General features: G+C 38.4%; 1 protein-coding gene across 1 annotated transcript in view; it reads right to left on the bottom strand.

Annotated features, from left to right (window-relative positions):
• The window catches only part of LOC102401347 (cytochrome P450 2C9), a 53931-nt gene that overhangs the window by 16947 nt on the left and 14136 nt on the right, over positions 1-22848 (bottom strand). Inside the window, exons 4-6 of the mRNA XM_045164106.1 lie at positions 17861-18021; positions 16459-16635; positions 1616-1757 (exon numbers count right to left, since the gene is read on the bottom strand). Of these exons, the coding sequence (XP_045020041.1) occupies positions 1616-1757; positions 16459-16635; positions 17861-18021 (480 nt within the window). The remainder of the gene's footprint in view (positions 1-1615; positions 1758-16458; positions 16636-17860; positions 18022-22848) is intronic.

Below are 22848 nucleotides of genomic sequence, written 5' to 3'. Positions count from 1 at the left end.
TTTTCTGATATTTAGGACACAACTTAATCTTCTCTGTGCTGTGCTTAGTCGCACAATTGTGTCCGCCTCTCTGCGACCCCATGGACTGTAACCCGCCAGGCTTCTCTGTCAGTGGGGTTTCCAGGCAAGAATACTATAGTGGGTTGCCATGCCTTCCTCCAGGGGATCTTCCCAACCCAGGGATCAAACTCAGGACTCCTGCATTGGAGATGGATTCTTTATCACCTGAGCTACCAAGGAAGTCCAAGAATACTGGACTGGGCAGCCTATCCCTTCTCCAGGGGAACCTTCCTGACTTGGAAATCAAGCCGGGGTCTCCTGCATTGCAGGTGGGTTCTTTACCAACTGAGCTACCAGGGCAGTATCTTCCTTTTCCGATATTTAGGATACAACTTCATCTTCTCCACTGACTTCATTATCACCCCTCAGTATGTCCTCTGTGTTTTAGAAATTTGTTAAAGATCTATCTGTTGCTGTTTCCTGGCCTCTTCTTGTCCAACTTTAGAAGAACATCCTGACACATGACAGGACATTGTTTCTAAATTGCTATGAACAATCATAGCCCTTTAAATGTAAATGTCTTATATAATGTTCTTTGTAAAAGATAAAATTATAGACTGCCAAAGTTCTTATTTTGGCAAGCACTGTTTCTCTACAACCAGACTTCTGGACTAATAAAATACCTTTACAGGCACCTTAAACCTGAATAGTACAATTTCTTGTGAATCTAAATTTTTAGATCACTTCCAAGAAAGTAGATGTTATATCTGGCTACCTCACTAAATTTCTAGGATTTCCATTTAGGCTTCAGTAAGGAGAGTATCCTGGAGAAGGCAATGGCACCCCACTCCACTACTCTTGCCTGGAAAATCCCATGGACGGAGGAGCCTGGAAGGCTGCAGTCCATGGGGTCGCGAAGAGTCGAACACGACTCAGCGACTTCACTTTCACTTTTCACTTTCATGCATTGGAGAAGGAAATGGCAACCCACTCCAGTGTTCTTGCCTGGAGAATCCCAGGGACAGCGGAGCCTGGTGGGCTGCCGTCTATGGGGTCGCACAGAGTTGGACACAACTGAAACGACTTAGCAGCATCAAGGAGAGTATCCAGAGAAGGAAATGGCAACCCACTCCAGTATTCTTGCCTGGAGAATCCCAGGGACAGAGGAGCCTGGTGGACTGCCATATGGGGTCACACAGAGTCGGACACAACTGAAGCGACTTAGCAGCAGCAGCAAGGAGAACTTCCATTTTCCCTGCCCTGGCTTTAAAACATTGCATTTGCAGAATGAGGTGGCAACAAATTGGCCTCTCCATAATAAAGACATTATGCAGCCCCAGGCCAATTCATGCTGGGGGTGCCAGCTACACATGACCTCCCATGAAATCCAGATGCTGCTTTATCGCTTTTGTTATTTTCCACAGTGTTTCACTCCTGTCTGTCATCCTCCTGTATTATGTAAAGATGTCTCAATACCATCCCTTCGTTAAATCTGAAAACATTAAGCTGCTCAAACAGAGATTTACATAATTCTCGAAGAGCAAGAAGATGGAAAACACTTCCAGTCTCTTTTCAATATCTCTTCTGCAGTCACCCTGCTCACCATGTACCATACCTGTGACCTCTGGGTGCTTCAGCAGCAGGAGGAGCCCATATCTCAGAGTGGTGCTCGTTGTCTCAGTCCCAGCTCCAAACAAATCAAATACAGTGGTTGTCAAGTTTTCCAAAGTAAACTCAAATTGTTGATTTTGTTTTTCCTAGGAATGATTTGATAAAATTGTTTGACAAGCTAGTTTATCAGAATTGCCCTTAATCCAAAATAGCTCATGGTGTTTTAAAGTTAAGGCAACATACAAATTACTTGGCAATTACAGAAAAAAAACCATTGTATAGAAAAACAAAATACTATAGATCAGTTGACTTAAATGTTATTTTCTCCTGCCTTATTCCTCATTTGCCTAAAAGTTCCATTCATCAGCCTCTTCTGCATTTAGGTAGTGGTTCAGATAGTAAAGAATCTTCCTGCAATGCAGGAGACTCAAGTTTGATTCCTGGGTAGGGAAGATCCCCTGGAGAAGGCAATAGCTTCTCCATCCCCCGGATATTGGAATGGCTACCCACCCCAGTATTCTTGCCTGGAGTATTCCATGGACAGAGAGAAGCCTGGTGGGCTACAGTCCATGAAGTTGGAAAGAGGCAGACACAGCCGAGTGACTAACACATTCACTTTCAGGCTATGCAGCTTAATTTTTTGCCAGCAAAATATAAATAGAAACCTACTGGTACACTTCCTCTTTCTTACTCAAAACAAGTATTTGATAGATTGAAAGTGATTTCCGTAGAAATGGAAATCAAAAGAAAGCTGGAGTAGCAATACTCATATTGGACAAAATAGACTTTAAAATAAAGACTGGGGTTTCGCTGGTGGTCCAGTGACTAAGATTCTGCACTCCCAATGCAGGGGGCCCAGGTTTGATCCCTGGTTGGGGAACTAAATCTCACATGCTGCAACTAAGTGTTCACATACCACAATTAGAAGATCCTGCATGCTGCAACTAAGACCTGGCACAGCTAAATAAATAAAGATAAACAAATAAATTAAATAAAGACTGTTACAAGAGACAAGGAAGGACCGTACATAATGATCAAGGATCAATCCAAGAAGATGTAACAATTATGAATACATATGCACCCAACATAGAGGCACCTCAGTGTATCAGGCAAATGCTAACAGCCATTAAAAGGGAAATCTATAGTAACAAAATAATAGTGGGCAACTTAAACTTATAGCACTGGGCAGATCATCCAGACAGAAAATTAAGAAGGAAATACAAGCCTTAAATAACCCATTAGACTAGATAAACTTACTGTCCTAGATATTAATTGGAAAGTCCATTCTAAGGCACCAGAATACACTTTTTTGTCAAGCACACATGGAACATTCTCCAGGATCTCATCTTGGGTCACAAATCAAAACTCAGTAAATTTTAGAAAACTGAAATCATATCAAGAAACTTTTCCAACCACAAGGCTATGAGATTAGATATCAATTACAGGAAAAAAAATGTATAAAACACAAACACATGGAGGCTGAACAATATGTTATTAAATAACCAATGGATTGAACATGACTGAGCACACACCCACCACATTGCAACCAATGGTATTATACATGATACTATACACAGAAAATCCTAAAGATGCTACCATAAAACTACTAGAGCTCATTGATGAATTTGGTAAAGTTGCAGGATACAAAATTAATACATAGAAAAGAAATCTTTTTCATTCCTATACACTAACAATGAAAGATCAGAACGAGAAATCAAGGAAACAGACTCATTTTCCATCACACCAAAAAGAATAAAGTAGCTAGGCATAAACCTACCTAATGAGGTAAAAGATCTGTACTCAGAAAACTATAAGATCCCAACAAAAAAATCAAAGATGACATAAACAGATGGAGAGATATATCATGTTTGTGGATCAGAAGAATCAATATTGTGAAAATGACTATACTACCCAAGGCAATCTACAAATTTAATGTTCAGTTCATTTCAGTTCAGTCACTCAGTCGTGTCTGACTCTTTGCAACCCCATGAATTGCAGCACGCTGGGCCTCCCTGTCCATCATCAACTCCCAGAGTTCACTCAAATTCACGCCCATCTAGTCAGTGATGCCATCCAGCCATCTCATCCTCTGTTGTCCCCTTCTCCTCCTGGCCCCAATCCCTCCCAGCATCAGAGTCTTTTCCAATAAGTCAACTCTTCGCATGAGGTGGCCAAAGTATTGGAGTTTCAGCTTTAGCATCAGTCCTTCCAAAGAACACCCAGGACTGATCTTTAGAATGGACTGGTTGGATCTCCTTGCAGATTCAATGTAATCCCTATCTAATTACCAAGGGAATTTTTTCACAGAATTAAAACAAACAAACATAAAAAGCACTTGACAAGGAAAATAAAGCAGGCTGTTCTAAGTACTGAGTAGAAGGGACTGTTAACATGCAAAAACATTGTGAACCTGTCTTTAGGCCAGTATTAATTTCACAATGCATTTGCAACCTCCAGTGGTCCAGTGCCATGTCTAATATTAAGTAATAAACACCCTCAAGGGAGACCAAACACTCTGAATGAGTATACTTTTCTAGAAAAAGAGTCATCGCCTTTGACTTTACACAAGCTATAAGCTTGTCAATTCAAAACTATTCTAAAGTCAGTAAGAAAGGCAGTGAACTCATAAAACACTACTAGTATTTTGATTTCTTGGATTGGATTTGAAGATAAAGCCATTATGTGTACATAGCCTATCATTATTAGGCTATAGAAAATACTGCTGAAAGGAATTATATAAAACAATGTTGAAAGATGAAAGAAAGCCTATATAAATAAAGGGCTTCCCAGGTGGTGCTAGTGGTAAAGAACCCACTGGCCAGTGCAGGTAGATGGAAGAGACACAAGTTTGATCCCTGAGTTGGGAAGATCTCTTGGAGGAGGGCGTGGAAACCCACTCCAGTATTCTTGCCTGGAGTATCCCATGGACGGGGGAGCCTGGCAGGCTGCAGTCCACAGATAGTACTGAAGTAACTTAGCATGTATACAAATAAAAACCTTCCTTGATATAGATCAAAAGCACTCAGTATTATTATGATAGCATTACTGAATTAATGTCACAAAGAAGGCAGATAGGAAGTTTCAAATATCCATTCCTCAACTGAAACAACAACTGGCCATGCACAAAGTGTCTGAGCAACTACTTTGGGACTCTGGAAACTAGTTAGACACTTGCAGCTGATGTGCTTAAGTTCAGTGTCTGATAAATGTGACATCTCCCATGCTGACTAACAGTCCTCATAACCCAGTTCCAAGGCAGACAGTTATGGAAAGTGTGGACTGTATTTGTGGTGTAGCCAGCAGATCTCAGAACAGGAAACTGGACCACATTCTTCTACATTGGGATTGTGTGTTTGGATCACCAAAAGGCTGGCACAGAAAGCAGCCATTGTTTCAATATCCATGGCTTTCATTGAAAACACAAAGAGAATGCTTTCTTTTCCCATTTATATTTAGGTACAGGTATTTAAGAGAATCTCTGTAAGGTCACTATCTGACTATGGATATAACAGAACAGAGAGTCAATTGGCCACACAAGATAAGAAAATAGTCTTAGCAAAAATAATCTGGAAAAGTTACTACGCAAAGGAATTAATACAGTCTTCATCAAATAACAATATCAATTGTTAGAAGAGTGTAAAATATTATTTCCAGAGTTACCACATTACATTATATAAAACATGTAAGCATGGTCCATTAACAGCTGAAAAAAGATTGACACAAACCACTGTTGAGGAAACCCAGACACTGGACTTACTAGATTAAAAACTATAAAATACATGTCTTAGGTATGTGCAAAGAGAAGAAGGAAACCATGTATGAAGAACTAAGAATATCAAAAAAGTATAAGAACAATTAGGGAATATCAATAATGAGAACAGCATTGTAATAAAGAACCAATAGAAATTCAGGAGTTAAAAGTATAATACCATAAAAAGTTTAAAACTTACCAGAAAGTTTCTGGTATTGTACTTTTTACAATAAAAAGTAGTATACTGAAGTAAATCCTTCACTACATCTAATCATTATAAACTGTGTAGATAAATATCCTATTTATAATGGAATATAATATAGCCATAAAAAGGAAGGAAATACTGTCATTTATGATTGCATGGATGGGACTTGAAGGCATTATGCTAAATGGAATAAATCAAGAAGAGAAAATAAAATATCATATTATCTCACCTATATATAGACTATGGGCTTTCCCAGTGGTGCAGTGGTAAAGAATCTGCCTACCAAAGCAGGAGACACAAGAGACCTGGGTTCGATCCATGGATCAGGAAGATCCCCTGGAGTAGGAAATGGCAACTTATTCAGTATTCTCACCTGGAGAATCCCATGGACAGAGGAGCTTTGTGGGCTACAGTCCATGGGGTCGCAGAGTCAGATACAACTGAGCGACTGAGCACGCACACATATGTGGACTATAAAATAAAAATCTGAACTCATAAATGCAGAGAACACATTGGTGGCTATCAGAGATGAAAAGGGGTCAGAATGAATGAACGTGGTCAAAAAGTACAAACTTCTAGTTGTAAAATATAAATAAGTCCTAGGGATGTACTATACAGCATGATAACTGTAGTTAATACCTTATTGTAAATGTACAAGTTGCTAGGAGGGTAAATCTTAAATCTTAAAACTTCTTATCACAAGAAAAAAATGCAATTATATCTGAGATGGATGTTAATTAGACTTATCGTGGTGATCTTTTTGCAATACATGCATATATTGAATCTTTGTGTTGTACATCTAAAGCTAATATGTTATATGTTTATTATATTAATTCTAAATTTCTAATTTTTATTAGAAATAAAAATCTACATTGTCTACAAGTCACTTAAGACCCAAATACAGGAGGAGGAGCCAAGATGGCGGAGGAGTAGGATGGGGAGAACACTTTCTCCCCCACAAATTCATCAAAAGAGCATTTAAACGTCGAGTAAATTCCACAAAACAACTTCTGAATGCCGGCAGAGGACATCAGGCACCCAGAAAAGCAACCCAACTCTTCGAAAGGAGGTAGGAAAAAATATAAAAGACAAAAAAAGAGACAAAAGAGGGAGGGATGGAGTTCCGTCCCAGGAAGGGAGTCTTAAAAAGAGAGAAGTTTCCAAACACCAGGAAACCTTCTCACTGCCGAATCTGTGCCAAGCTTTGGAAGCACAGAGGGCAACATAAAAGGGAGAAAAAAAATAAATAAACAATTAAAAATCGCAGATTGTGAGCCCTACGGTAACTCCCCCAGCGGAGAAGCAGCGCAGACGCCTGCACATGGCATTAGCAAGCGGGGGCTGGGCAGGGAAGCGCGGCGCGGGCTGTGTCCCTTAGAGTAAGAATCAGCCGGAATGTCCTGAGCGCTATCTGAGCGAAATAATTTGGGCTAGCAAACCAGACTGTGGGATATCTACCACGCGAAAAGCCAGCCCTAACCTAAGACACCGCCAGGCCCGCGCACAGAACAAAGGACTGAACAGAGATAGCCGGTTGCAGACCTTGCCCCTCCGGTGACAGGCAGCCAGAGCCGTAAGGGGGCAATCGCAGCCCAAGAGAGACACTATCTATAAAACTGTAAGCAGGCTTCTTTGCTAACTAAAACTTCTTGGGGGTCTGGACGGTCAACATCTGCCTGAGAAGGTGCGCCGGTTTTACACCCAGATAACCGAGTGGCGGGGAGGCGATAAGTCGCAGCATTGGCGCCCACCAAACACATCACCTTAGCTGCTCGGATCTGGGAAGAGCACAAAACACAGGCCCAACCGAGTCTGCGCCTCTGAGGACTACCCGAGTGCCTGAACCTGAGCGGCTTGGACCTGGGAGCTCAGCCCAGGGCCGGCCTCTGATTGTTCCCGGTGGAACCTAGAGCCCGAGCAGTGTGGGCAGGGAGGCTACATGCGCCGTGAGCGGGGGCAGACCCAGTGTGGCTGAAGCACTGTGAGCGCACGCCAGTGTTATCTGTTTGCAGCATCCCTCCCTCCCTCCCTCCCCACAGCGCGACTGAACAAGTGAGCCTAAATAAAATAAAAAAAAACAGTGTCCTCCACCGCCCCCTTTGTGTCAGGGCGGGAACCAGACGCCGAAGAGACCAGCAAACAGAAGAAGCTATAACAGAGGGAAATGCCTTGGAAGCTACAGGCCATAGATTAAAACCCTGTGGTTACTACAGACTACATAGGATCTTGAGAAATATAAGTCAGACCAAGGAACTAGCCAAAAATGAACTGAACCCACAATACTCACAACAAAACCAGAGAAAGACCTAGATATATTTTTACTATTTTTACGATCAATCTTTCTTTCTTTTTTTTTAATTAAAAAGAATTTTAAGTCCTCTATTGCCCTTTAATTTTCACTTTTATAACTATTACTTTGCAAAAAAAAAAAGACCCTATTTTTTTTTCTTCTTCAGCAAACTTCATATATATATTTTATAATTTTTTGACCTTGTTTTGTTTTGTTTTTTTTCTTTTTCTTCTTTTCTTTAACATTGTATTTTTGAAATTCCAAACTCTACTCTAGATTTTTAATTTTAGCCTTTTGGTATATGTTATCAATTTTGTACCTATAGTTTTTTTCATAATTTCTGTGACTTTTTTTTTCTCTGTTTCTTTCTCTTCTTCTTTTGTATAACATCATATATCTGCAATTCCAAACTCTACTCAATATTTTTAATTTATGCTTTTTGGTATTTGATATCAATTCTGTACCTGTATTTTCTTTATAATTTTTGCGACATTGTTTTTTTTGGTTTGTTTGTTTTCTCTCTTTATTTTTCTTCTTCTTTTTTTTAACATTGTTTTTTGAAATTCCAAACTCTACTCTAGATTTTTAACTTGTGCTTTTTGGTATTAGTTATCAATTTTGTCCCTGTAGTTTCTTTATAATTTTCGTGACCTTGTTTGTTTTTCTTTGTTCGTTTTTTCTCTCTTTCTTTTCCTTCTTCTTTTCTTTAACATCGTATTTTTGAAATTCCAAACTCTACTCTAGATTTTTAATTTTAGCCTTTTGGTATATGTTATCAATTTTGTACATATAGTTTTTTTTTTATAATTTCTGTGACTTTTTTTCCTCTTTCTTTTTTTCCTCTCTGTTTCTTTCTCTTCTTCTTTTATATAACATTGTACATCTGCAATTCCAAACTCTACTCAAGATTTTTAATTTATGCTTTTTGGTATTTGATATCAATTTTGTACCTGTATTTTCTTTATAATTTTTGTGACATTGTTTTTGTTGGTTTGTTTGTTTTCTCTCTTTATTTTTCTTCTTCTTTTTTTTTAACATTGTATTTTTGAAATTCCAAACTCTACTCTAGATTTTTAATTTTTGCTTTCTGGTATTAGTTATCAATTTTGTACCTGTAGTTTCTTTATAATTTTCGTAACCTTGTTTGTTTTTCTTTGTTCGTTTTTTCTCTCTTTCTTTTCCTTCTTCTTTTCATTAACATCGCATTTTTGAAATTCCAAACTCTACTCTAGATTTTTAATTTTTGCTTTTATGTATTTGTTACCAATTTTGTACCTTTAAGAACCCAATCTTCAGGACCCATTTTTCACTAGGGAACGAGATTACTGGCTTGACTGCTCTCTCTCCCTTTGGACTCTCCGTTTTCTCCACCAGGTCGCCTGTATCTCCTCCCTAACCCCTCTCTACTCTACCCAACTCTGTGAATTTCTGTGTGTTCCAGACGGTGGAGAACACTTAGGGAACTGATTACTGGCTGGATCTGTCTCCCTCCTTTTCATTTCCCCCTTTTATCCTTCTGGCCACCTCTGTCTCCTGCCTCCTTCTTCTCTTCTCTGTATAACTCCGTGAACATCTCTGAGTGGTCCAGTTGTGGAGTGCACATAAGGAAGTGACTACTGGCTAGCCCACTCTCTCCACTATTGATTCCACCTCATCTCATTTGGGTCACCTCTAACTCCCTCCTCCCACTTCTCTTCTCCATGTAACACTGTGAACCTCTCTGAGTGACCCTCACAGTAGAGAAACTTTTCATCTTTAACGTAGATATTTTATCAATGGTGCTGTATAGAAGGAGAAGTTTTGAAACTACTGTAAAAGTAAGACCGATAACTGGAAGTAGGAGGCTTAAGTCCAAACCCTGACTCCAGGGAACTCCTGACTCCAGACAGGAGCTCATCAAATGCCTCCATACCGACACTGAAACCAAGCACCACACAAGGGCCAACAAGTTCCAGGGCAAGACATACCAAGCAAATTCTCCAGCAACAAAGAACACAGCCCTGAGCTTCAAGATACAGGCTGCCCAAAGTCACCCCAAAACCATAGACATCTCATAACACATTACTGGACATTTCATTACACTCCAGAGAGAAGAAATACAGCTCCATCCACCAGAACATCGACACAACCTTCCCTAACCAGGAAACCTTGACAAGCCACCTGTACAAACCCACACACAGTGAGGAAACACCACAATAAAGAGAACTCCACAAACTGCCAGAATACAGAAAGGACACCCCAAACTCAGCAATTTAAACAAGATGAAGAGACAGAGGAATAGCCAGCAGATAAAGGAACAGGATAAATGCCCACCAAACCAAACAAAAGAGGAAGAGATAGGGAATCTACCTGATAAAGAATTCCGAATAATGATAGTGAAATTGATCCAAAATCTTGAAACTAAAATGGAATCACAGATAAATAGCCTGGAGGCAAGGATTGAGAAGATGCAAGAAAGGTTTAACAAGGACTTAGAAGAAATAAAAAAGAGTCAACATATAATGAATAATGCAATAAGTGAAATTAAAAACACTCTGGAGGCAACAAATAGTAGAATAACAGAGGCAGAAGATAGGATTAGTGAATTAGAAGATAGAATGGTAGAAATAAATGAATCAGAGAGGATAAAAGAAAAACGAATTAAAAGAAATGAGGACAATCTCAGAGACCTACAGGACGATATTAAACGCTACAACATTCGAATCATAGGGGTCCCAGAAGAAGAAGACAAAAAGAAAGACCGTGAGAAAATACTTGAGGAGATAATAGTTGAAAACTTCCCTAAAACTGGGAAGGAAATAATCACCCAAGTCCAAGAAACCCAGAGAGTCCCAAACAGGATAAACCCAAGGCGAAACACCCCAAGACACATATTGATCAAATTAACAAAGATCAAAAACAAAGAACAAATATTAAAAGCAGCAAGGGAAAAACAACAAATAACACACAAGGGAATACCTATAAGGATAACAGCTGATCTTTCAATAGAAACTCTTCAAGCCAGGAGGGAATGGCAAGACATACTTAAAATGATGAAAGAAAATAACCTACAGCCCAGATTATTGTACCCAGCAAGGATCTCATTCAAGTATGAAGGAGAAATCAAAAGCTTTTCAGACAAGCAAAAGCTGAGAGAATTCTGCACCACCAAACCAGCTCTCCAACAAATACTAAAGGATATTCTCTAGACAGGAAACACAAAAACGGTGTATAAATTCAAACCCAAAACAGTAAAGTAAATGGCAACGGGATCATACTTATCAGTAATGACCTTAAACGTAAATGGGTTGAATGCCCCAACCAAAAGACAAAGACTGGCTGAATGGATACAAAAACAAGACCCCTACATATGTTGTCTACAAGAGACCCACCTCAAAACAGGGGACACATACAGACTGAAAGTGAAGGGCTGGAAAAAGATTTTCCATGCAAATAGGGACCAAAAGAAAGCAGGAGTAGCAATACTCATATCAGATAAAATAGACTTTAAAACAAAGACTGTGAAAAGAGACAAACATGGTCACTACATAATGATCAAAGGATCAATCCAAGAAGATATAACAATTATAAATATATATGCACCCAACACGGGAGCACCGCAGTATGTAAGACAAATGCTAACAAGTATGAAAGGAGAAATTAACAATAACACAATAATAGTGGGAGACTTTAATACCCCACTCACACCTATGGATAGATCAACTAAACAGAAAATTAACAAGGAAACACAAACTTTAAATGATACAATAGACCAGTTAGACCTAATTGATATCTATAGGACATTTCATCCCAAAACAATGAATTTCACCTTTTTCTCAAGCGCACATGGAACCTTCTCCAGGATAGATCACATCCTGGGCCATAAAGCTAGCCTTGGTAAATTCAAAAAATAGAAATCATTCCAAGCATCTTTTCTGACCACAATGCAGTAAGATTAGATCTCAATTACAAGAGAAAAACTATTAAAAATTCCAACATATGGAGGCTGAACAACACGCTGCTGAATAACCAACAAATCACAGAAGAAATCAAAAAAGAAATCAAAATTTGCATAGAAACGAATGAAAATGAAAACACAACAACCCAAAACCTGTGGGACACGGTAAAAGCAGTCCTAAGGGGAAAGTTCATAGCAATACAGGCACACCTCAAGAAACAAGAAAAAAGTCAAATAAATAACCTAACTCTACACCTAAAGCAACTAGAAAAGGAAGAAATGAAGAACCCCAGGGTTAGTAGAAGGAAAGAAATCTTAAAACTTAGAGCAGAAATAAATGCAAAAGAAACAAAAGAGATCATCGCAAAAATCAACAAAACCAAAAGCTGGTTTTTTGAAAGGATAAATAAAATTGACAAACCATTAACCAGACTCATCAAGAAACAAAGGGAGAAAAATCAAATCAATAAAATTAGAAATGAAAATGGAGAGATCACAACAGACAACACAGAAATACAAAGGATCATAAGAGAGTACTATCAACAATTATATGCCAATAAAATGGACAACGTGGAAGAAATGGACAAATTCTTAGAAAAGTACAACTTTCCAAAACTCGACCAGGAAGAAATAGAAAATCTTAACAGACCCATCACAAGCACGGAAATTGAAACTGTAATCAAAAATCTTCCAGCAAGCAAAAGCCCAGGTCCAGACGGTTTCACAGCTGAATTCTACCAAAAATTTAGAGAAGAGCTAACACCTATCCTGCTCAAACTCTTCCAGAAAATTGCAGAGGATGGTAAACTTCCAAACTCATTCTATGAGGCCACCATCACCCTAATACCAAAACCTGACAAAGATCCCACAAACAAAGAAAACTACAGGCCAATATCACTGATGAACATAGATGAAAAAATCCTTAACAAAATTCTAGCAGTCAGAATCCAACAACACATTAAAAAGATCATACACCATGACCAAGTGGGCTTTGTCCCAGGGATGCAAGGATTCTTCAATATCCTCAAATCAATCAATGTAATACACCACATTAACAAATTGAAAAATAAAAACCATATCATTATCTCAATAGATGCAGAGAAAGCCTTTGACAAAATTCAACATCCATTTATGATCAAAACTCTCCAGAAAGCAGGAATAGAAGGAATATACCTCAACATAATAAAAGCTATATATGACAAACCCACAGCAAACATTATCCTCAATGGTGAAAAATTGAAAGCATTTCCTCTAAAGTCAGGAACAAGACAAGGGTGCCCACTTTCACCATTACTATTCAACATAGTTTTGGAAGTTTTGGCCACAGAAATCAGAGCAGAAAAAGAAATAAAAGGAATCCAAATTGGAAAAGAAGAAGTAAAGCTCTCACTGTTTGCAGATGACATGATCCTCTACATAGAAAACCCTAAAGACTCCAACAGAAAATTACTAGAACTAATCAATGACTATAGTAAAGTTGCAGGATATAAAATCAACACACAGAAATCCCTTGCATTCCTATACACTAATAATGAGAAAACAGAAAGAGAAATTAAGGAAACAATTCCATTCACCATTGCAACGGAAAGAATAAAATGCTTAGGAATATATCTACCTAAAGAAACTAAAGACCTATACATAGAAAACTATAAAACACTGGTGAAAGAAATCAAAGAGGACACTAACAGATGGAGAAATATACCATGTTCATGGATTGGAAGAATCAATATAGTGAAAATGAGTATACTACCCAAAGCAATCTATAGATTCAATGCAGTCCCTATCAAGCTACCAACAGTATTCTTCACAGAGCTAGAACAAATAATTTCACAATTTGTATGGAAATACAAAAAATCTCGAATAGCCAAAGCGATCTTGAGAAAGAAGAATGGAACTGGAGGAATCAACCTACCTGATGTCAGGCTCTACTACAAAGCCACAGTTATCAAGACAGTATGGTACTGGCACAAAGACAGAAATATAGATCAATGGAACAAAATAGAAAGCCCAGAGATTAATCCACGCACCTATGGACACCTTATCGTTGACAAAGGAGGCAAGAATATACAATGGATTAAAGACAATCTCTTTAACAAGTGGTGCTGGGAAATCTGGTCAACCACTTGTAAAAGAATGAAACTAGAACACTTTCTAACACCATACACAAAAATAAACTCAAAATGGATTAAAGATCTAAACGTAAGACCAGAAACTATAAAACTCCTAGAGAGAACATAGGCAAAACACTCTCTGACATACATCACAGCAGGATCCTCTATGACCCACCTCCCAGAATATTGGAAATAAAAGCAAAAATAAACAAATGGGACCTAATTAACCTTAAAATCTTCTGCACATCAAAGGAAACTATTAGCAAGGTGAAAAGACAGCCTTCAGAATGGGAGAAGATAATAGCAAATGAAGCAACTGACAAACAACTAATCTCGAGAATATACAAGCAACTCCTACAGCTCAACTCCAGAAAAATAAATGACCCAATCAAAAAATGGGCCAAAGAACTAAATAGACATTTCTCCAAAGAAGACATACAGATGGCTAACAAGCACATGAAAAGATGCTCAACATCACTCATTATAAGAGAAATGCAAATCAAAACCACTATGAGGTACCATTTCACACCAGTCAGAATGGCTGCGATCCAAAAGTCTACAAGTAATAAATGCTGGAGAGGGTGTGGAGAAAAGGGAACCCTCTTACACTGTTGGTGGGAATGCAAACTAGTACAGCTACTATGGAGAACAGTGTGGAGATTCCTTAAAAAACTGGAAATAGACCTGCCTTATGATCCAGCAATCCCACTGCTGGGCATACACACTGAGGAAACCAGAAGGGAAAGAGACACGTGTACCCCAATGTTCATCACAGCACTGTTTATAATAGCCAGGACATGGAAGCAACCTAAATGTCCATCAGCAGATGAATGGATAAGAAAGCAGTGGTACATATACACAATGGAGTATTACTCAGCCATTAAAAAGAATACATTTGAATCAGTTCTAATGAGGTGGATGAAACTGGAGCCTATTATACCGAGTGAAGTAAGCCAGAAAGAAAAACACCAATACAGTATACTAACGCATATATATGAAATTTAGAAAGATGGTAACAATAACCCTGTGTACGAGACAGCAAAAGAGACACTGATGTATATAACAGTCTTATGGACTCTGAGAGAGAGGGAGAGGGTGGGAAGATTTGGGAGAATGGCATTGAAACATGTAAAATATCATGTATGAAACGAGTTGCCAGTCCAGGTTCAATGCACGATACTGGATGCTTGGGGCTGGTGCACTGGGACGACCCAGAGGGATGGTGTGGGGAGGGAGGAGAGAGGAGGGTTCGGGATGGGGAACACATGTATACCTGTGGCGGATTCATTTTGATATTTGGCAAAACTAATACAATTATGTAAAGTTTAAAAAAATAAAATTAAATTAAAAAAAAAAGACCCAAATACACAAATATGTTGAATGTGAAAGAAGAAAAAAGATATTGCAAGATTGAGTAGACAAATAAAGTCTTAAGAAGGCCTGTCCTCAAGAGAAGCTAGTTAACCAGAGCCTCACCTGCTGGGGTTTTATCAGACACTATCTGACCTGAGGGTAGAGAAATATCCCATCCAATTAGCTCTAGCTGTGGGAGAAGTGAAATTCCCAGCTCTGGCCCACTCTCGCTTTCCCGCCCCATCTAAGGAGGGAGAAAAACACTGAGGAACACACATGAAGTTAACAGTCTAGAGGCATAGGCTCACTAAAATTTTGCAACCACTAGCAAAATCACTTTCTTGGTATAAATTGACAAGTTTATTCTAATATCCACATGGAAATTTAAGAGACCACAAAAGCCAAAACAATCTTTAGAGAGAACAACAAAGTTAAAGGACGTCTCAATTTCAAAACTAACTACAAAGCTAGTAATTAAGACCACCGGATGATGTGACACTGACATAAAGACAGAGATTATTTTAAAATAGAGTTGAGATTACATAAATAACCCTCCACATTTTGAGTCAACTGATTTCTGAAAGGGATGACTTATGTGGGAAAAACAGTCTTTTCCACAAATGGTGCTCACAGACACCAACTTCCAGCTCCATATCTATGTCAATCCGTTTTACTTTACACTCAATTAAGGTTTCTCTCTTCCATCCACCTACTCTTTCCCATCACACTTCTCTGCACTGCTGAATACAGCATATACCCATCTGAAATTCCCACCCCCCGTCTTTCAATGCAAATATATTATTATATTCACAACCGCTGGACATACAGGAAGGCCAGCTGCCATAAGCCATTCTTTTCCATTCCATCACACAGTGTGTGCAATTACCATGACTGTCTTCATATTACAGCATGATATTTTGTATTTTCTCAAAATAATAGGACACAACTTAGCGAATAAACAACAACTTGTTTGTAATTGTTTACATTTCACCTGAGGTGTTATTCTGTCTCTTTGGGTAGATTCTTATTATACAAAGAGCGGGATCAATTTTTCTACTTATCATGCACACAATATGTATTTAAACTGCTTGACAGCATTGCTTCCCTGACCATTAAAATAACTCTGGTAAATACAGAACTAGTCAATGAACCACAGAATGCACAATCGATCAGATAACTGAACTGTCATTAACATTTTACCTGCTCCATTCTGATTAGGAAACAATCAATATAGTCCCGAGGGTTGTTAATATCCAGGGATGCTTTGTGTTCCATTGCTTTCTCCAACACATAACTTTTTAAATCAGCAGCATTTTTAAGTACTTTGTTATGACTTCCTGGTAAATAATCAAGGAGTGTGGGGAAATTATTGCAAACCTAGGAGAGAAACAACTGTTTATTAAATGAAGATCACTTTAATAATACTTCTATACCATATGCCAAAACCTTGTCAGAAATGGTATTATAAGTATTAATATAATATGGTCTCTGTATTGAGGGAAATTCTTATCTTACAGGTACATAATTTGCTATACTGATAGATATCTATGAGGGAGAACATTCTGACCAGGTATCAAATATGATAATCATTTCCTATAATCATATATTATATGTATAGTATAAAAGCACTGTTATAAAAATTATCTCATTTTCTTATATCAACTCTTTCCTTCTATCATGAAATATGGGATGGCATGAAATACTATGACTCACATTTTGTAGATGACAAACAACAGAGGTTAAGAGAGTTTGGACAATCTGATATACAGCTCAGGGCTGGTCCCTGATGTTTCTACTACTCTCTCATAGACTCAAACATAAGATCATATTTCAGGACTGAAAGAATACTAAAAACCATGAAACTTAACTCAATGTGATAAAGTCACTGGCCCCCAGAGCAATTAAGTGACCTCTGCAAGGTCATATCATTGTCTTTTAGGTAGAGGGCAGAACATGTCAGCTCAGCAAAGGTGATGAGGCTGTTGGTTTGGTGTAGGAACCACAAACCAACAACACCTGTGATGTTGGTTTGTGGTTCCTACACCAAACAACCCCAATCAACTTTGTCATCCCCAAAGCAATTACCTTGTCAGTTAAGATGCCAGCTGAAGCACCAAACACTCCTCTCCTAGTCAGTGTCCCCTGGCAGTACTCTCCCCCTTGAAGGAGACATTCTTTTTCTTTCCAAACACAGATATTTCTGCCAACTTAATGTGCTGAAGAAGTCCTTAAGTGGTGACTGGGTGAAAAGGTTTGTGGGTAATAGAAGGTTTTCCAGAAGGACATGGAAGTCCTTCTACTGCTGTAGGCATGCTTTGGGGAAGCTACCAAAATAGTTTATGGAAAGTGGCTTTGGAAATTGGTGGGAAAACCACTGAAGAGTGTCAATAGGACTGAATTACAGTTCTGTATTCTGGGCATGAATTTTCCTGTCTATCATTAAAGGGCTCCACCATCGTCCCCAGATGAGCCCTCCATGATGCTAACTAAGCTCTGGGCAGGACTGTGCTTTTCACACACTCACCTCAGTTCTTGGTGTATCTGGACCTCATGGAGTAAAGAGCAGAAATGATTCCCGAAGAAGAAAGGACCTGGGCCTCACCTGAACCCATGGAGAGCTCAGAATCCTGAGGATTTCATTCAATCTTTCCATTAGATCTAGAAAAACTGGATCTTTATAATCAAAACGGTTCTGGAAAATAATGGAGCAGATCACATTGCAGGGAGCACAGCCCAGGATGAAAGTGGGGTCACAGGGCAACCCTAAAGAATAACAAACAATTTAAACACGTCATTAAAACATATAGGAGACATTTGTATTTAAGATAACAGGTAAAGGTAATTTTAGAAACTCGAAAGCAATATTTTCGGCTTCCTTGTGGCTCAGCTGGTAAAGAATCTGCCTGCAGTGCGGGAGACCTAGGTTCAGTCCCTGGGTTGGGAAGATCCCTTGGAGAAGGAAAAGGCTACCCACTCCAGTATTCTGGCCTGGAGAATTCCACAGATAGTCCATGGGGTTGCAAAGGGTCGGACACAACTGAGTGACTATCATTTTCACAAAGCAATATTTTACCAGCTAATTGCGTTAATAGCAAAGTATTCCACATGCATAAAATCAACATATCACTTTTACCTTAACCTGAGTAGGTAATTTCACCCTAGCTATGTAAATAATGATTTTTGAAAAGAAAAAAATCAATTAAAATCCACTGCTTTAACATGTACTCTTTTCACGCAAAGGGCCTGTTAAGTTGAACGGGGGGAAAAAAGAAAACAGTTTAAAAGACTTTTTATATCATTTTATAACATATTTATCAGCGCTGAATATTATCTGTTTGCAAAGCCTGTAGAAAATAAAGCACTGATATAGAAAAAAGAGAATAGTTGAGAACCTCAAAATGCTTTACATAATGAATAGTTGAAAGAATGATCTCTAGAATCAACACGGAAGTTAAACAGAGATTGTAGGTGAATTCATGTATTTAAAGGAACAGATTTTAAAAAGCAGCAAGTATCCATGCTATATGAGAAAAAACATACAAATGAACAATGTTGGCCACCACAACATTCTAAAGCAAAAATCCTCCAATAAAAAACAAATAAAATAAATGAGAACAAGAAAAATAACTTTTTATAAAATGGGTTTCTTGCCTAAAATATGAATTGTTGTTATTGTTCAGTCACTAAGTCATGTCTGTCTCTTTGTGACCTCACAAATTGCAGCACACCAGGCTTCTCTGTCCATCATTATCTCCCTGGATTTGCTCAAGCTCATGTCCGTTGAGTCAGTGATATCATCCAATCATCTCATCCTCTGTCACACCTTGCCCTCAATTTCCCCCAGCATCAGGGTCTTTTCCAATGAGTCAACTCTTTGCATTGGTTTGGCCAAAGTATTGAAGCTTCAGCTTCAGCATCAGTCCTTCCAAAGCATATCCAGTGTTGATGATACCACTTTAATGCAGAAAGTGAAGAACTAAAGAGTTTCTTGATGAAGGTGAAAGAGGAGAGTGAAAAAACCTGGCTTAAAACTCAACATTCAAAAAATTAAGATCATGGCATCTGATCCTATCTCTTCATGGCAAATAGACTGGCACAAACTACAGCTACAAAATTTAAATATGCTAGCTCCTTGGCAGAATAGCTATGTCAAAGCCAGACAGTGTTTTAAAAAGCAGAGACATCACTTTGCCCACAAATGTCCATATGGTCAAAGCTATGGTTTTTAAAGTAGCCATGTATAGATGTAAGAGTTGGACAATAAAGAAGGCTGAGAGCTGAAGAACTGATGCTTTGGAACTGTGGTGCTGGAGAAGACTCTTGAGAATCCCTTGGAGAGCAAGGAGATGAAACCAGTCAATCCATACCAGGTGATCTGGTATCCCCATTTCCTTAAGAATATTCCACAGTTTGTTGTGATCCACACAGTCAATAGAGAAAAGGAAAGTTTAACCCACCAGAATAAGAATTGCAAAGAATAGCAAGGAGAAATAAGAAAGCCTTCCTAAGTGATCAATGCTAAGAAATAGAGGAAAACAATAGAATGGGAAAGACTAAAGATCCCTTCAAGAAAATTAGAGATACCAAGGGAATATTTCATGCAAAGATGGTCATAATAAAGGACAGAAATGGCATGGACCTAACAGAGCCAGAAGATATTATGAGAGGTGGCAAGAATACACAGAAGAACTATACAAAAAAGATCTTAATGACCCAGATAACTATAATGGTGTGATCACTCACCTATAGCCAGACATCCTAGAGTGTGAATTCAAGTGGGCCTTAGGAAATATTATGTGAAAAAGATACTGGAGGTGATGGAATTCCAGCTGAGCTATTTCAAATCCTAAAAAATGATGCTGTTAAAGTGCTGCACTCAATATACCAGCAAATTTGGAAAACTCAGCAGTGGCCACAGGACTGGAAAAGGTCAGTTTTCATTCCAATCCAAAAGAAAGACAATGTCAAAGAATGTTCAAACTACTGCACAATTTCACTCATTTCATATGCTAGCAAAATAATACTCAAAATTCTCCAAGTGAGACTTCAACAGTATGTGAACCAAGAACTTCCAGATGTTCAAGGTGGATTTAGAAAAGGCAGAGGAACAAGAGGTCAAATTGCCAACATCTGTTGGATCTTAGAAAAAACAGAGAATTCCAGAAAAACATCTACTTCTGCTTCATTGACTACACTAAAAGCCTTTGACTGTGTGGATCACAACAAACTGGAAAATTCTTAAAGAGATGGGAATACCAGACCACCTCACCTGCTTCCTAAGAAACCTGTACGCAGGTCAAGAAGCAACAGTTAGAACTGGACATAGAACAACAGACTTTTCAAAATTGGGAAAGAAGTATGACAAGGTTGTCTATTGTCACCCTGCTTATTTAACTTCTATGCGGAGTACATCATGGGAAATGCTGGGCTGGATGAAGCACAAGCTGGAACCAAGATTGCTGGGAGAAACATCAATAACCTCAGATATGCAGATGACACAACCCTTATGGCAGAAAGTGAAGAAGAACTAAAGAGTTCCCTGATGAAGGTGAAAGAGTAGAGTGAAAAAGTTGGCTTAAAACTCAACATTCAAAAAACAAAGATCATAACATCTAGTCCCATCACTTCATGGCAAATAAATGGGGAAAAGTGGAAACAGTGACAAACTTTACTTTGAGGGGCTCCAAAATCACTGCAGATGGTGCCTGAAGCCATGAAATTAAAAGATGCTTGCTCCCTGGAAGAAAAGCTATGACAAACCTAGACAGCATAGTAAAAAACAGAGATATTACAAAATTCCATCTTGTCTAAGCTATGGTTTTTCCAGTAGTAATGTATGGATGTGAGAGTTGGACCATAAAGAAGTCTGAGTGTGGAAGAGTTGATGCTTTTGAACTGTGATGTTGAAGAAGATTGTGTGGGAGTCCCTTAGACTACAATGAAACCAAATAAGTCAATCTAAAGGAAATCAACCCTCAATATTCTTTGGAAGGACTGATGCTGAAGCTGAAGCTCCAATGCTTTGGCCACCTGATGCCAAGAGCTGACCCATTTAAAAAGACGCTGATTTGCCTTTCTCTGATAATGAGTGATGTTGAGCATCTTTTCAACAGTCTTATGGACTCTGTGAGAGAGGGAGAGGGTGGGAAGATTTGGGAGAATGGCATTGAAACATGTAAAATATCATGTATGAAACGAGTTGCCAGTCCAGGTTCGATGTACGATACTGGATGCTTGGGGCTGGTGCACTGGGACGACCCAGAGGGATGGTATGGGGAGGGAGGAGGGAGGAGGGTTCAGGATGGGGAACACATGTATACCTGTGGTGGATTCATTTTGATATTTGGCAAAACTAATACAATTATGTAAAGTTTAAAAATAATAATAATAAAAAAGGATATTAGCACAGAAAAAAAAATAAAAAAATAAAAAGACGCTGATGCTTGGAAAGATTGAAGGCAGGAGGAGAAGGGCACAGCAGAGGATGAGACGGTTGGATGGCATCACTGACTCAATGGACATAAGTTTGAGCAAGCTCCAGGAGATGGTGAAGGACAAGGAAGCCTGGCATCCTGCGGTCCATGGAGTCGCAAAGAGTCGGACACAACCAAGGGACTGAACAACAACAATACACAGTTAAAAGCATTAGCAGAGTCAATGAAGCAGAAGCAGATGAATGTTTTAGAATTCCCTTGCCTTTTCTATCATCCAAAATATCCTTTAAGCTAGGCTTCAGCAGTACATGAACCGAGAACTTCCAGATGAACAAGCTAGATGCAGAAAAGGCAGAGGAACCAGAGATCAAATTGCCAACATATGCTGGATCATAGAAAAATATGAATAAAATTTAAAATTTCTATTTCAAACATAAATCCGAGGTAAGTGAAGCAGAAAAGGTAAATTGATGATTTTTTAAAAATTATCTCCTTAGGAATTAAATGTTAATCATTTCCTTTCAGATCAAAAATTAATTATTTGGGCAGAGTTGCCCTATGTGAACATCTGGGATATTGTTCTGTGTAGCTAGCAACAGAATAGTATATTTCAATCAGATTTAAATGCATCATTTAAATCAAAATTATCATATTTCCAATAAAGAAATCACATTAGAGGAAAAGTTTTCTTTTTTGGTAGGACATCTATAAAACAAAATTGCTGCAATGAAATAATCAATGAAAATTCATTATGTGGAGAGATAAAATGTTCATATCTATAGATGAATAATTACTTGAATCAAAAATATACTGACAATAAAATAAAAAAAAATATATATATATATATACTGACAGAGTGACATCAGGAAGATGGTGTCCTTGCCCTTGTTCTCCCATAGAAACACTGATTTAGAAATGATAAATGCAGTAAAAATTTTAATGAGGTTTTCAGAATCCAGTTAAGTGTTGCAGTAACATAGATGAGTACACAGCTAAGAACAGACATATTAAAACTTATAAAAGTGCAATTTCATTTTTCCTGTATTAGCAACTCCCCCAACCTGGCACAACTCAATGCTGGAAGAGAACGGCCAAGGTGGTGACTACTCCATTGCAGGAAAGAGAAGGGTGAAGCATGCATCCAATGAACTGACTT

This window comes from Bubalus bubalis, chromosome 23 (genome assembly GCF_019923935.1).
Source record: "Bubalus bubalis isolate 160015118507 breed Murrah chromosome 23, NDDB_SH_1, whole genome shotgun sequence".
Classification (NCBI taxonomy): Eukaryota; Metazoa; Chordata; class Mammalia; order Artiodactyla; family Bovidae; genus Bubalus; species Bubalus bubalis.
The sequence above is the reverse complement of the archived record's forward strand: the minus strand, read 5'-3'. Positions and strand labels throughout refer to the sequence as shown.